We start from the raw sequence: 15250 nt of genomic DNA, 5'->3' as shown, positions 1-15250 counted from the left end.
ATCACAAGTAGGCAGAGAGGCAGGCAGAGAGGGAGGGGGAAGCAGGCTCCCTGCTGAGCAGAGAGCCTGATATGGGGCTCGATTCCAGGACCCCGAGAGCATGACCTGAGCCGAAGGCAGAGGCTTAACCCACTGAGCCATCCAGGCGCCCCTACATAGAACCTTTTAGGCAAGAGTTCAGTAAGGTTGCCGGATGTAAAGTCAACCTGCTAAAATTAATACCCTTTCTCTACAATAGTGGTTCTCAAATGTTTGGTCTCACAAACTAGTACACTCTAAAGATTCAGATCCCAAAGAACTTTTCTTTAGATGGATTGTTCCTACCAGTATTTATTATAATAGAAGTAAAAATGAGAAATTTATGAAATATTGATGTTTATAAATAACAATAGGAAACTCATCACCTGTCAACATAAATCGCTTTTGAAAAAAAAATATTCTTTGCACCCTCTTTAATGGTTGTCCTAGTAAAAGACAGCCGGATCCTCATAGGTGCTTCTTGCATTGAGTCTCCTGCAATATATTATCTTGGTTGATATATAGTTCTAAGAAATCTGGCCTCATGCTGATATGTAGTTGGAAAGGGAGGAGTATTTTAGTAGACTTTTTTAGGTAATTGTGGGTTTTCCACTGTGATATTATACCAAAGCTTGGCAGGTGGTAATTTCTTACAGGTTAGTTGCAATGTAGAATCTGAAAGCTTATCAGTGAATTTTTCATACTATTCAATCCAGTTGGTTCATCATCTACTTTGAATAGATCTTTTGCCATGCATGATTTTTTAACACAATGAAGTAATCATTTGGAAACTATTGGTCCACTGAGTGAAGATCTTCTTTTTTTTTTTTTAAGATTTTATTTATTTATTTGAGAGAGAGACAGAGTGAGAGAGCATGGTCAGAGGGAGATGGGAGCCCAATGTGGGACATGATCCCAGGACTCTGGGATCATGACCTGAGCTGAAGGCAGTCACTTAACCAACTGAGTGACCCAGGTGCCCAAGATCTTCTTCTTAGTGTTAATATATCAAAAAATCATCCTTATTAATATCACCTACCTCATCAGAAAGACTCAAAGTCTTGGAGGCTGTCAAGTTCATGACAGAAGTTTTCTAAAATTCTAGTTTTCTTTGAAACCTTTAATTTTATAATTACAACAAATACTGGTTTTTTAAGCAACGGGTTGATTTCATTTTTTCAGAAAATGTCTGCCAAATATCCCCAAGTCTAAATAAGCATACTTTGTCCATCAGTAGTCTTTTCAACTAGAAATGGTTCTCTGAAAAGAACAGTACCCCCCCGACTCAATGACACACTTTTCCTTTAGACAATCATTACACTTCAGTATGTAGTCGTGCTTTGTGCAAAGTTTTCATTTTGTCAGTTATTTAAAAATGTATACTCAAAGACGGAGATTCAACAAACCTTGTTTTACTGTTTTATCAAGGACTTTCGTATAGAAAACTGGCTTTTTTCTGGTGTGCGTGGGGGTAAAGAACCCAGCAATGAGTAGAATTTAGCACCATAGCCTTGGTTCATGCTGACATAACAGTCATTTTACCTGCTGTTGCTTTTGTACCATCACTGTAAATATCAACAGAGCCAAAAAGACAAAAACAATCTCAGTATTATGAAAATAATTTTGACCTCACGGATCTCTGAAAAGTCCTGAGGATCCCCACTAGTCCATGGACCACAGTCAGAGAACCACTGCTCCACACCATAGATCAACTAGCTAAAAAATATAAACAAAAAGTGTCTTTTACAGTAACCAAACTACAAAGCATCCAGGAATTGAGTTTGCCAAAAGCATGTAAAATTTCCTAGATCTCTAAAGAAACATTTGAAAATCAAAGGTTATAGAGAGCAATCTAGGTAGATACAAGACGGGGTGCCTAGGTGGTCTAGTAGGTTAAGCAACCAACTCTTGGTTTCAGCTCAGGTCCTGACCTCAGGATCATGAGATGGAGCCCTTGGTCAGGGCTCTGTGCTCAGTGTGGACCCTGCTTAAGATTCTCTCTCCCTTGTCCCTGCTCTCTTCCCTCCATCCCTACTCACACATGCTATATCTCTTTCTCTCTCTCTCTCTCTCAAATCTTAAAAAAAAAAAATCAATATAAGATGGTTCATGCCCTAAGAGGGATGACTTGATAGCCTAATATATAAGCTCACTCCCAAATTAATTCACTGCAGTGTCGCATCAGAATTCCAGAGGTTTTTGTTTGTTTGTTTGTTTTTTAAGAACATGACAAATTTAAATGGAAGAATAGAGGATATTGAATAAGTCAACTTTAAGGGAAAAAGGTTGAAGGCTTGCCTTGTCCTGACACTAAAATTACAAAACCTTCACCAAAGCCTGTGAAGAAAAATGTAGACTCATATACAAATGGGAAAAGCCTGCTATGCTTCATCCATGATAAAGTGGGAACATAAGTCATTGGGGAAAGGATGGGCTGTTTCAGAGATGAAGTTAGAAAGAAGGGCTTACTGGGGCGCCTTGGTGGTGCAGTGGGTTAAGAGCCTGACTTTGGTTTTGGCCCAGGCTATGATATCGGGCCTGGGAGGGAGCCCTGCAGGGGGCTCAGCACTGAGATGGGAGTAGGCTTGAGACACTGTCTCCCTCTGCCCTTCCCCACTGCACGTGCGTGTGTACATGCTCTCTCCCTAAATATCTTTTTTTATTTGTTTTTATTTATTTTTTAAGATTTTATTTATTTAACAGACAGAGATCACAAGTAGGCAGAGAGGCAGGCAGAGAAAGGGAGAGGCAGTCTCCCCGCTGAGCAGAGAGCCCCATGCGGGGCTCTATCCCAGGAACCTGGGATCATGACCCCAGGTGAAGGCAGAGGCTTTAACCCACTGAGCCACCCAGGTGCCCCTAAAGATCTTTTTTTTAAAAAGGACTTCTACATGGAAAAAAACTAAATCATTCTCTGACAGAAACATGGTCTCCAGAGTGATCAGAAACTTCAGTGTAATGAAGTAAATGTCAAGTCACTATGGTGACTGTCCCCAACTAATGTTTTTACCTTTTCATTTTCCGTGCTGATTTTCAAAGCTTATCTGATACCTATTTGAGTTGAAGCAAAATTGCTTTAACTTTCTTATAAAACACAACATGTTCCATTTTAGTTACTTCATTTTCTACATAGAATTGTCAGCTAACCATCTCTGCTTGAAAAAAAATTCTTAGCCCCCTCCGAAGTGATGCCTTGAAAGCTCTATGAATCCTATCGATTCACAGTTGCAAGAGGAAAAGATTCATAAAATAATATAAGGTAACCACACAAAAGAGTGCATCAGGAGTTAGTTAATTGAATATATCCCAGATTCCCCAGGATCTGGAAAAAATCTATTCTTCCAAATCTTTTCTTCAGTGAATATTTGTCTTCTGTAGGAATTCTTAGCGAGAACATAAGCACCTCCTGAGAAAACAAAGCATTTATGTAATGTCTCCTTTGTCGTGCCCCTGACTGGGAATTATTCCCTCAGCCGTGATCTGTCACACTCTGAATGGCTCTTGCTACAGTCTTGTCTCTTTCCTCTGAAGATGCATAGAAATCTCATTACAGGCGTTCAACACCTGTTCTCTGAAAGGTCTCAGAAAGGATGTCAGTTTACTCCGCTCACTTGACAATGTGTCATATATTTGTGGTGTGTGTGTGTGTGTGTGTTTGTTTTTTTTTTTAACTTATATATGGAATGCGATGCACAGATAAATGCAGTCTTGACATGGCAAGTTTTCTTTCTTTCATGAGCAATTTGATAGAATTTATCATCCTCCATATCCAGAGTTTGAAACCGACTGGTTGGTGACCTTTTCATTTATTTACTAACGTGTGTCGGCAGGTAAATCAAGTGACCTAGACCAGTGTGGCTTGTGCAGCACCTTGTTAATCTGAGTACTTCAGATGTATTCAAAAGTCTTTTCCAATTGGACAAAACCAGAGTAATGCAAACTGACAGATTTTGCCTCTTTATTCTCCACAGAGTTTGTAAGGACTCACAGCCTGGACAGATGAGAGTTCATTACTTATGGGCCCATAACTAAGTGGCCATATAGCTTCAAGCACTAAATGAAAAGGCCTGATCAGTGTTTGTAATGTCAGATTTTTTTTTTTTTTAATTTCAGAAAAATGAACCTGTAAAATACCCCTGCAGTATGTTGGTTACACATATTTTCATAGTGGCCAGCAAACCCAGGATGTTAAAACTGTAGAAATATTCAAGATATCACTAAGCCCAACCCTTCTCTCTACACCTGGTCTTTACACCTGTCCAACTGGGAGACATTGTCCAAATCTAAGCATCAAATATCACTACTGGGATGCCTGGGTGGCTCAGTGGGTTAAGCCTCTGCCTTCAGCTCAGGTCATGGTACCAGGGTCCTGGGATCAAGCCCCACATTGGGCTCTCTGCTCAGCAGGGAGCCTGCTTCCCCCTCTCTCTCTGCCTGCCTCTCTGCCTACTTTGTGATCTCTCTCTCTCTATCAAATAAATAAAATCTTTTTTTTTAATTTAAATTTTTTTTTAAATCACTACTAACACATCACTTGGCTGCCCTAACACCTCTTTCTTCCATGTCAAAGGAAACAGAGGTACATATAGACAGCAAGATCTTGAACTCATTTCTTAGCACCAAGGTTACAAATCCTTTCAAAGTGTATCTTTCTATTATTTTTCTTTCTTTCTCCTTCAGCTTGTCCCCCGGCTGGGCAGCCTCTGTAGTCCCTTTCACCCTCCTATTGCCCATGTCCTCACACCTTCATTCCCACCACTTCATGAGATCCTGCCTTGCCTGACTCCCATTGTTTATGGCAGAACTTCTCCTTGAGAATGAAAGAGAGTTTAAGGGGCAGGTGGAGAATGGGCCTGTGGAGGTGTGATGGTACTTCTTTGATGCATGAATATAACAAATGGCCATGGAAAGGCTGTTTTAATTAAATGTAGTTCGAAGACCAGAAGAACTAGGCATGAAATTTAAGATGCTATAGACCTTAATTATATTATAATTTAGTTGGCCTGGCAGTCACTATAACTGAGATGATTCTGAGGGTTTTCAATTCCTGAATCAGAATTATATTGAGAGGAAATATACAATGTATGTATAAAGAACAGTAATATCAAGTAATAACAAGTAATATCAAGTAATATATAACAGTAATATCAAGGAGACCATTTGTCAGTTTCAGCTGCCAAATATGTATCAGTGTGAGGTGTGTGTGTGTGTGTGTGTATTTATAAACGAATGATATATAGGTTATATTGATATATATCAGGGCTAAAGACCAGTCTTTGGGAAAACCCCTGTTATAAAATTAGCAGGTAGAATTGCCAGTGGAAAATTTTTATGCTCTCATTAGAATCCTGCGGCATATATTCCAGCTGGAGCCAACCAGAGCTAGCTAAATATCCACTGGAGAGCGTTTTCTTCTCTTCCAAGCCTTCATAGTCCTTGCAGCCAGCAACACTATAATGATTTTTTTTTCCTGTGAGATCTTGGATCTTCCTGCTTCACAAACTGGAGAGCCAGGGTCTCAGGAGTTAAAAGGACAACTTTAATGAAACTCAAACCAAGCTATCTGTGTTTCTCCACTCATAAAAGCACATAAAAGCCTGTGACAATTATTAAACTACGTATTAAAGCCTACTGATGTTTCTCTAATTCCATCACCAACATTCCTTATTTTAAGATCTTAAGAGAAGACTGTGTCTCCATATTCCTCCTGAAGAAAGTCTCACAAAACATCACTGACATCTACCTCACGTATGTATCTGGCTTTTTATGGCCCATCATCACTCCTGGATCTCCCTTGTTCTTGGCTTCTGCAGATTATTCCATTTGGGTCCAATCTGGCTGCTATTGGCCTGTATACCCCAGTGGCCAATTCTCCTTTGTTCCACAGTTGACCATTTGCTTAAATATAAATTTATTGGTGGGCAAGATAATCCAGGTAAAGTAGATAATGTGACCATCACCACAGGACAGTTATTCCAAAGTACTACATCATAAGCCTGGTTAATTCCAAAGGGGTATTAACTGGAACTTTGTTTTCAATGACAGGATCATTCAATGAGCTGGTCCCAAAGGGGTGCTAGGAATTAGCAGACCACAGACCTATTTGTTTCCAAACATGTGTGGTATTAGTATTCTCACAGATCTTAAACCATTGTAGGGGGGCCGTGACATCTATATATTTTCATTCACACAGAATTATTCAAATATGGATACTATCCTGTCTGGAATAACATTATAGAAAAGTAAAACGTGTTCAGATTCTACAGGAAAAAGTCACCTTTTTCTCCTAAAACGAAGTTTGTACAATGATGTAGCTTGATTTCAAGGAAAGGAGGAAGTAACCTAAAGTTTCAACAGGTCGCCTTTGTATGTAAGTTCTTTTTCCATAAACACTAGTAGTTCTCAAAGTGCATACCCGAGACAAGCATCATTGGCATTTCCCTGGAACTTGTTAGAAAGGTGAATTCTTGGGTCCCAAACAAGAGCTCCTGATCTGAAACTCTGAGAGTGATGCCAGGAAATCTGTGCTTTAACAAACTTTCCAGGAGGTGCTGGTGCCTGCTGGAGTTGAGAACGATAAGTCTATTGGGAATTATATATATTCCGTCCATTGATTAAAGGAATATATATTCCAGCACTCAGAGAACTACGCTCGCATTTAGGTTGCTTTCAGACCAGGAACGGGTCGATGTGAGGTTATTCTCTTGCATTAATTGACAGTATCAAGTCTTGCGGAGTCGGATATTGGGCAAGTTGGAGTCAGTTGGCCCTGAAGAGTTGGGGAAATGGAGTTTAGTTTTAGAAACCATTTCTCCCCTAGATCCTGAGGCAACCTTCTTAGCAAATTACATCCTGTTCCTTCTAGGTGACTAAGTCAAAGGAGAGCCCCCAGAATCAGGTTGTCATAAGTCTGGAAAGTGGCAGGCAGGCTTGGAGAGGTGGTTTTGCTTAATGGGAAAGAAAATATTTGATCTCCTACCTTCCTCTCCCTTTCAGGTTAAGAAGTCCCACTAGCACTGAGATCTGCCAGGACTGGGACCTTCAAGGGCCTGGTGGGGCTGGCCTCTGGTGCTGTGTCACCACAGGTTGCTGTGGCTAGAGCCAGACGATGGGTGAGAGAAACACCTCAATGAAAGTTTCGACTTTCCAGTTGAGTCATCAGTCTGGATCCTGCAAAGGGGGAGAACGTTGACACCAACAGAAATTAAGGTTAAAATTAGGACAGAATCAGGGGCCAGTAGAAATTCCCTGAACCAGCTAGACTGGTCTAAAGGGCTTTATAAGTGGAAGAAGACATGTAACATGGAGCAGTAGCTCAGATGGAACCTTTTCTGATCTAATAGGAACACATCCTTTACAAGCCCATAGCAGTGTGCAGTGTGTGGGCGGGGGGGAGAGACAGAAATGTGGTGGTGCCTTATATTTCTGTAAGGCGAGAAAGGAGGAAGCAGTCAGTACCTGCTTTGGTGGAGGGAGACAGCACAAGGAAATGGAGGGATCCATTCTACCATTGCTCAGCCAGGTCTGAAGGTAGATAAGCTTTCAAACCAGCAGTCCATGGAGTGGATGATGATCATCCTTTCCTCTGGATGACCTTTGGGGTTCCAGGTAGAAGAAATCAGATGTCATACCCTTGGCCCAACTTTCTTGATCTTTTATACCCAGTAAGGCTTGGGTCCCACAGTGTATCCCAGGTGAATGCTTCCATGTTGCTGATCTCCCTACTCCTTCCAAGCTGTGGTCCTTCATCTCCTTTCCCTACAAAGTGTTCATGTTTGCCTTTCCTCTTTTTCTTTTTTTTTTCCCCTCAGGACCCACAGTTACCCCTACAGTTCCTCCCTAAGTCTTACAAGTTTCTCACCTCAGTGTCCTGAGTGTCAGGGCTTTCTCCTCATCCATCTGATTGACGTTCGTTAGAGGATGGGAGAAGCAAAAGAGTGAGTGTGTTTCTTTTCTTTCTTTCTTTTTTTTTTCTTCAGACAGAAGGAATAGAAAGGTGGGAACCTTCAGTGTTAGACTGCTGCTAGCTTTCTCTGATCTAAGATTTCGACCTCAAACACATACCCATTAAAAGAAGCAGCATTTCTTTCTAAAGATCTCCATGTTACCCATGAGCGTTTTAAAGCCTTCCTATTGACTTATCTTTGATCTTATTTCATGCTTAATAATAATGCTGTTCTTGCATATTGAGTGCATTTAATTCAGTCTCTATCAGAGCTTTATAGCAGGACTTCCTCATACTTAACAAAAACAGATAGTATGCATCTATCTTCTACCTTATAATCTGGTTAGGGAGAAAGATACAGAAATTCTTGGAGGCAGAAATATTACCTTGTTCATCATTGTATCCCCTCAGTTGTTAGTACAATACCTTCCAGGCAATAAATGTTTATTGAATCAAATTCAGGGTCACAAAATCAGGATATTGAAGAACCAAGCAAGAAATCTTAGTGCATATATAGGAATTACTTTTTGATGCACTCTAGCTGGTTATGACCTAGATGCAAGGGAGAGAAGTATTATGACGGTGTTATTGCCATGGTCCTTCAACCCACCATCTTGAATTCTTCCCCCCACCATTGGAATTTTCAAACTTTTTTATTATTATTATTAAATTCAGTGTTTTGTTTAGTTGCAAGTATAGATATGAGATTGTAAGAGTTAAGGTCAAGTACCCTATAAATTTTTCCATATCCTATATGGGGGGGGAAAAAAGGACTGAAATGATCTTATTGGTCTTTTTTCCAGGTCCATTCACAACCTTCACTCTGAGCATTACTGTGTATCCACCACTGGAGATTTTGACAGGAAGTGGCTGGAAGGGAGGCATCTGGGGAGAATTTGCTGGAAGTATGCAATGGGAGAACAGAATTAAAACCTACCAGAGCAAAACAGCCAAGCTTTCTTCTTATATTCCCCACATCCCTACCTTTTCTCCAGTGAGACCTCTTCTTAAATGTACAGAGGTATAATTAAAAGGAATTGCTCTGAGTAGCCGGGGAGTGTTATTGTAAAAAAGTAAAAGTGATCCAAAATGAAGAAACATACCTAAGAGCAATGTGTTGAAAGTCATGAAGAAGCCTCACTACTCTGGGCATATTCACTGTAACTTTATTATTTGAAATGTATTACAACAATCAGCAACTTGGTGTGAAGTTTGTAGAATATAGAGATATCTGTAACACTGTAAAAATGTTACAAAAAGTGAAAGTGAATATTTTAAAGAGGAATTCTCAAATATTCAGTGTTCAGATTTTTAAAAGGGCTGTTGATAACCTTGCTAATAGAGTTCTGACTACAGAACGCATTAAACTTCTTGGCAATAGTCAAATGAGTGATAGCCAGAGATGGCGTACACAGTGTACTTGATAAAAATGCTATTTATTTAAAGGATTAGAGTGGCCATTATGTTTAAGTACAAAGTTCTGCTCCTCTCAATAAATTTAGTCTAGGAAAAATAAAATGTTTTAGACTGTTTTTAAGTTTTAGTAGAACACAGGGTCCTCTGAGAGCTTTACTTAAGCTAGTGTCAAATGTAAAAGCTGGTTTTGACATATTCACACTTACACAGAAATAAGTTTTCAGGTTGTTTCTGTGATTAGTCTCCTTTATTGCATACTTGTGGCTAAGGATATGGTGACTTTATAAACTCTTCAAACATTCAGCCATTTCAGAATTTTCTGTTGAATATATACAGGCAGTTTAGTGTGTGTGTATGTGTGTGTGTTATTCAGAGAGCTGAAAGTGCAAAAGATTTCAAGTCTTTGTCTTATTGCTGCTTACCTGGCATCAGAGGAAAGATTTTAATTCTCTCTCAGCTAGTGCCCTGTATGACCTTGGACACGTTCTTTAACCTCTCCCAAGAACTCTTTTTCCTAATCTGGAAATGGGGGCCATGATTATCTAACTGGCAGAATGGTTGTAAGGATTCAGTAAATAATGTACTGAAGTAGGTAGGAAAAATAAGTTCTTTTGTGATAAAAAATGAAGATTGTTGCCTTTCTATTGCTTATGAAACATGTAAAATAAACATAGGAATATGTTTAAACAATATAATACAATGTCAAGAAAGCCCAACACTTGTATTTATAGGAGGCATAGAATTCACTAGCTAGAAGAAGTGTAGAAATTATACGGTTCAGTGGACTCTTAGCATTTGTTTGGCTTATGGACCACTTTGAAAACCTGAAAGTTCCAATCCTTCTCACTTCCAAATGCCTCTCTACACAGAAATTAGCATATAATTTGAAGGACATACCCTAAAACCTATTCCTAATCCCTAAATCCCTTGGGCTCCAAGTTCTCAATGTAATTCACCACTTTCCATCTCAAGATGGAAAAATTAAGGCATAGAAGTGGCATGCTCTCGAGAATTAAAAATGATTTTAAGAACTCTTTTACAAAGAAGTCTTTCTCAAATCCTTTAAGGACACAGTGCCCATCAATTTTTTGAGCATCGTTCTCGGACTGCCGCTGCATGTTATTGGTGGACTTGCTGACTAGGCCGCCGTTGGTGTGTTAGTGACAGAAGAGCTATTTGCCGCCTCACACACAGTTACTTGAAATAATTTGGGTACTGATTTTACTTTTAACAGGGTTTTTCTTTAAAAAAAAAAAGTGTTCTTGTATTGTCAGTAAACATTCGTTAGGTACCTGTGATATTGAGAGCACAAGATAACAAGACCCAGTCTCTGACTTTGATTTGGACACTGTGGAGTAAACAGGCTCATAAGTGCGTAAGAGGGAAGCTCAGAGAGAGGAGCAACTCATTCAGGCCACAAACTTTGAAAAGGTCCCACATTTAGGGTAACGTTCAAGTTATATCTTCGGTGATAAGTAGGAGTTTCATAGGCAGAGAATCCAAATATCTTAACTCCCTGTGTGTGTGCAGATTTTGCAATGAGTACTTTTTAGTTTAGAATAACTAATTTATACATATATGGAAATTAGTCCTAAAATATATGGAATGTCCCACTGAAGACTCATTCCCTAGCTTCATCAAACATGCGCCCTCACTCCCTGAGCCACAGTCTCTGAACCTCGGGGTCATTCTCCTCTGTGGCCTGCAATTTCTAGTTATTCACAAGGGCTTGCAAATTCTTTCTTCAGTGCATCCCTGCACCTTCCTATTCTGTTTCCGCTATCATCTTCCCATAGTTCTCTGTTTTACTAGACCTGACCTGGGTTGTACAACCTCACCAATCCCTTTTTTCTACACAACCACAGATGCATTTTCCTAAAATTAATTTAGTTTGAAGCCTTGCAAAGAAACACTTACTTTAAGTTATACACAGGACATAGTTATACAGTGTACTTATCATCTCACTGAAAGCCTGCCATAGTCTGACCTGGGGCTCATCACCCATTGTTCTCCAGCACGTTTGTACTCCAGCCAGCCAAGGGCAAGGCAGAGATGGTAAGAGCCCACATTAAGCTCAGGTCTCACCTACTCCACTTGCTAGCTGTTGCACTTGACCTCTCCAAGCTTGTTTCCTTATCTACAAGTTACATGGACGAATAACCAAACAACTTAGAGCTATTGGGGAATTTAGTGTGATGATGCATGGAAAGTGCCTGGTGCTATGCCTGACACATTCATTGGCTCTCAGTAAGTGGTAACACTTGTAATTATCATCATCATCACCTTCCTCTGAAATACATCGCATCTCTGTCACACAATCATTTCTGAAAACCCATCCTCTACTTACCCAGGTCATTTGTTATTCCTTTAGGACCTGCTTCAGATCCTACTTACCTTCCTGCTGATTCCTCTCCCCAAACCCACCTGCTCTCAGCCATTCTCACCTCTCCTACATTACTGCCATATTTGCTCTACAATGTTTCCAAACTCTTCTTAAGGATCTTGTCTTCCTCACCAGACTTTAGTAAGTAGAGCTGCCCCCAAGTGGAATAGACTGTCTTGCAAAGTCATGAGCCTCCTTGACTTCACCCTCTTTTCAGGATGTTGAAGTGATCATGAAACAGATGGAAGATTGGATAGTTGATGTCTAAGGATCCTTTCAGTAGTGATTGTTGGAGTCTGAGTTGCTTAAGATCAGGGACATGGCTTATATCCTCCTACTTCTCACAGTTAAGAACATTGTAGGCACACTCCATTACGTGGTGTTTGGCAGACTGGTTTTCTGCTCTTGATCCCTGTCGTAGACAAACAGTGGTTTTCCATCCTGCAGGGAGGTTTAGGAGGATGAATGCAGGGTTGGGGGGTGGAAACCCCCATGTTTATCACACTGTGACCTATAGTAAACTTACAGTGAATGTTTAATGAACAAGCACCAGCCATAAGCAATGTTTCACTGCATCATTGTATATCCCTTGGAAACGATCAAATGGAAGAGCATCCTCCAAATTTAAAGCTGAAGTTTTAGAAAGAAGTTAAAGGAAAAGATGCATTGCCAAAAAACAAAACTCCTTAGATTCCACAGCAAAAGCTCTTTTTCTGAAAATTTTACTTCTCTTCCTTACAACCTCCTTCCTGGGACAAAGAAAGTGTCCATGAATGTAAGACAGTGTTTATCTTCCGTGTCTTTATTGGAAACAGTGTTCTTCACATTCAATTTTGAAATGGTTTCATTACATAGGGCACCTCTAATTTCTGCCAGTTTCTTGTATCTCTAAAATCAACTGCTTTTCCTTCTCTGTTGCTGAATTTAGGGTAGCTGTACTTAATCTGTGGCCTGGCCTTTTCATACCAGTTTGCCTCGATGCCGAAAGAACCTTCAGCTTTAAAGAATGCCTCCCCAGCCCTCTGCAGATAGAGGAGGGGACAGGGTGACATAAAGGTGGATAGGGGAGGAGGGGAGGAAATCAGTTCATCGAAGGTTGTCAGACTACTTTAGGTGACTTTATACTTCTTGAATTTAATCAGCATAAACTATATAGACATTTCAGGCTGAGAATTTAAGTAGCAACGACAACAACAACAACAAAAAGAAAACCATGGTTTTTGCTGTCAGGAATGACTCATCTGGTAAGAATGGTATTGTATTGGTAATACAATACAGAGAGAAGGAAAAGACTGTGGTATCTGCTCTCTTTGTGTTTTTGACCTTGAGGAGAATTATAACTTGTTTGTTGCAGAAGTTGAGCATCTGATGTGCAGATGCACCTGTTCGTTCTTATATATTAAATGTCGCAGCACTTGCAGTTCCTGGGATTGCTTTGTGGGTGAAATATTTTCTGCAATCTGGTGAACTGTTTGTTTGTTTTAAATAATGTATCTATTTGTGTATTTTGCATCTCTTATTTCTCAAAAATATGCTTTCTATTCTATTTCAACCCCTTGGTCTCCTCATTGTAAAATGGAATATGTTTGGCTCTTTATTGTCAAGGTCACATTATTATGATTTCTTTTTAACATAGAGACCATGAACCAGGCACCTCCTGCTAGAAAGCTGGAAGAGGTTCTTCATCTAGCAGAGCTCTGCATAGAAGTCTTACAGCAGAATGAAGAGCATCATGCAGAGGTGATGACTTGCTCTAACTGTCATATAAAGCTTCATATAATGCTTTGCCATAGTGGGAACAGCACTGAGGGAGTGGCCTGCCCATAGATTTGATATACGTGTGGCCATCTACCTGGAGAAAACTGAGACCATGTGTGCATTTCCCTGATACACAGTTCCTATATGTTACGAAGGGGCTGTTTATGTATATGATTTGTCATCTGTTCCTGACAACAGTCCAGCACATGGGAGAGCTTATGGGATCTGCCAAAGATGTTCCAGTAGTAAGAAGCAAAGCTAGAGCACAAACCCCATCTCTTGATGCCATGATTGCTTTAGTTTGGAGATGTAAATTCATTAGTGTGCAAAAGGAAAAGCAGTGATCCGCTATAACAAAATCAAATAGAAGACATCTGTAACTGTATGACTGAGAACTAGTCTTTTATTCTTACCATCAGACTTTTCTTTAAATTTTCACTAAGCATTTACTGTTTATAGTTTTCTGAAGTTTTCATTAGATGTTAACATTCCCTCTGTAGAGTAGTATTGCCCCAGGCCAACTGCTTGTTCTAAGACTTAAAAGTCTTTCTTATAGTCTTTCCAAAGCTCTTTCTAATAGTTATGAGTTTATTTAAACAAAAATAAAAAAAATTTTTTTTCAGCAATTTGAATTGGGTGGGGAGTGCTCACTTTGGCAGCATGTATACTAAAATTGGAACAGATTGGGTGGGGAAAATATATGGAATTAAGTAAATATAACAAATTTCACTGTTCTAACAGTGCTCTTATTCCTGAAGAAGCACATGAAATGGGCAAAAAAAATTTTTAAAGCCCAGATACTTAAGAATTTATACAATATTTATATGTAATGAAGCCAAGTTCTCAAAAATTTAAGAAACTATAGGAAGTACATTTTAAGCAAATTCTTAAAAAAGAATATTCATGAAACCTTACTATAGGTTACTAAGATTTATTGTATCTGGTTATAAATATGATCATTCAAAACATCTGCTTTTAGCTCACACTATGGAATCTAGTTTTTACCTTGCATCTGTCATGTGTGAACTTGTTATGGATATTGTATATTTAAACTGAAGAAACAGCTGCTTCAATAATTTGAAATGAATCCCCATGAGGATAGTTTCTGGGCTGATACTACTGCTATGTTACAATGAGAATGATTGTGTGATAAAATATATGTATGTGTTGTCTTTGTCTTCTATTAAAAGCCATTATCATCAGAGTATTAGACCTTTTGAATTAAAAACTATTTCTGATTGGATATTCAATTGCAGTATAATTCACCTAAACAGGTACATCTAATATTCCCATACACTTCACAGAAACACTACTTAATTTTCCTGCCCTCATAAGGAAAATAATTACTTTCCTGTTTTTAAATATAATTATTAAATGTTGTCTATTCCATGCAATGACTACATGCTTGTTAAAGATAATATATCCAAACACAATTAAAATGTAAATAATATTTTCTAATCCACAAAAATATGGTTGACTTTACTGAACAGAGATAATCATAACTCATAAATATTCTATTATAACTATAGAATTGTTATAATGACCTCTTTTAAAAATGCTTAGTAACACTATGGCATTTTCCATCCCCCAATGCTTCCAAATTCTTGGAATCCATCAGGGAAGAGAGGTGAGTAAAACTGTTCCCACTATTTTTCTAGCATGGAATAACTTTTTTACTGAAGGTAAGATAGAACTCACTTTGACGGTAGTTAATTTTAAAGCCAACCTAG

The 15250-nt window shown here is 39.1% G+C and overlaps 1 protein-coding gene across 19 annotated transcripts in view; it reads left to right on the top strand.

The window, feature by feature from the left end:
- CADPS2 (calcium dependent secretion activator 2) overlaps positions 1–15250 on the top strand; it is a 536067-nt gene that overhangs the window by 433321 nt on the left and 87496 nt on the right. For 12 of the 19 annotated variants that reach the window (XM_047694444.1, XM_047694449.1, XM_047694446.1 and 9 more), the window contains 2 exons: positions 13399–13502; positions 15139–15147. In XM_047694444.1, the coding sequence (XP_047550400.1) occupies positions 13399–13502; positions 15139–15147 (113 nt within the window). The remainder of the gene's footprint in view (positions 1–13398; positions 13503–15138; positions 15148–15250) is intronic. The other 7 variants (XM_047694448.1, XM_047694454.1, XM_047694459.1 and 4 more) reach the window with 1 other exon arrangement.

This window comes from Lutra lutra, chromosome 11 (genome assembly GCF_902655055.1).
Source record: "Lutra lutra chromosome 11, mLutLut1.2, whole genome shotgun sequence".
Taxonomy (NCBI): domain Eukaryota; kingdom Metazoa; phylum Chordata; class Mammalia; order Carnivora; family Mustelidae; genus Lutra; species Lutra lutra.
Note: the sequence above shows the minus strand (reverse complement) of the source record. Positions and strands in the feature narration are given on the sequence as shown.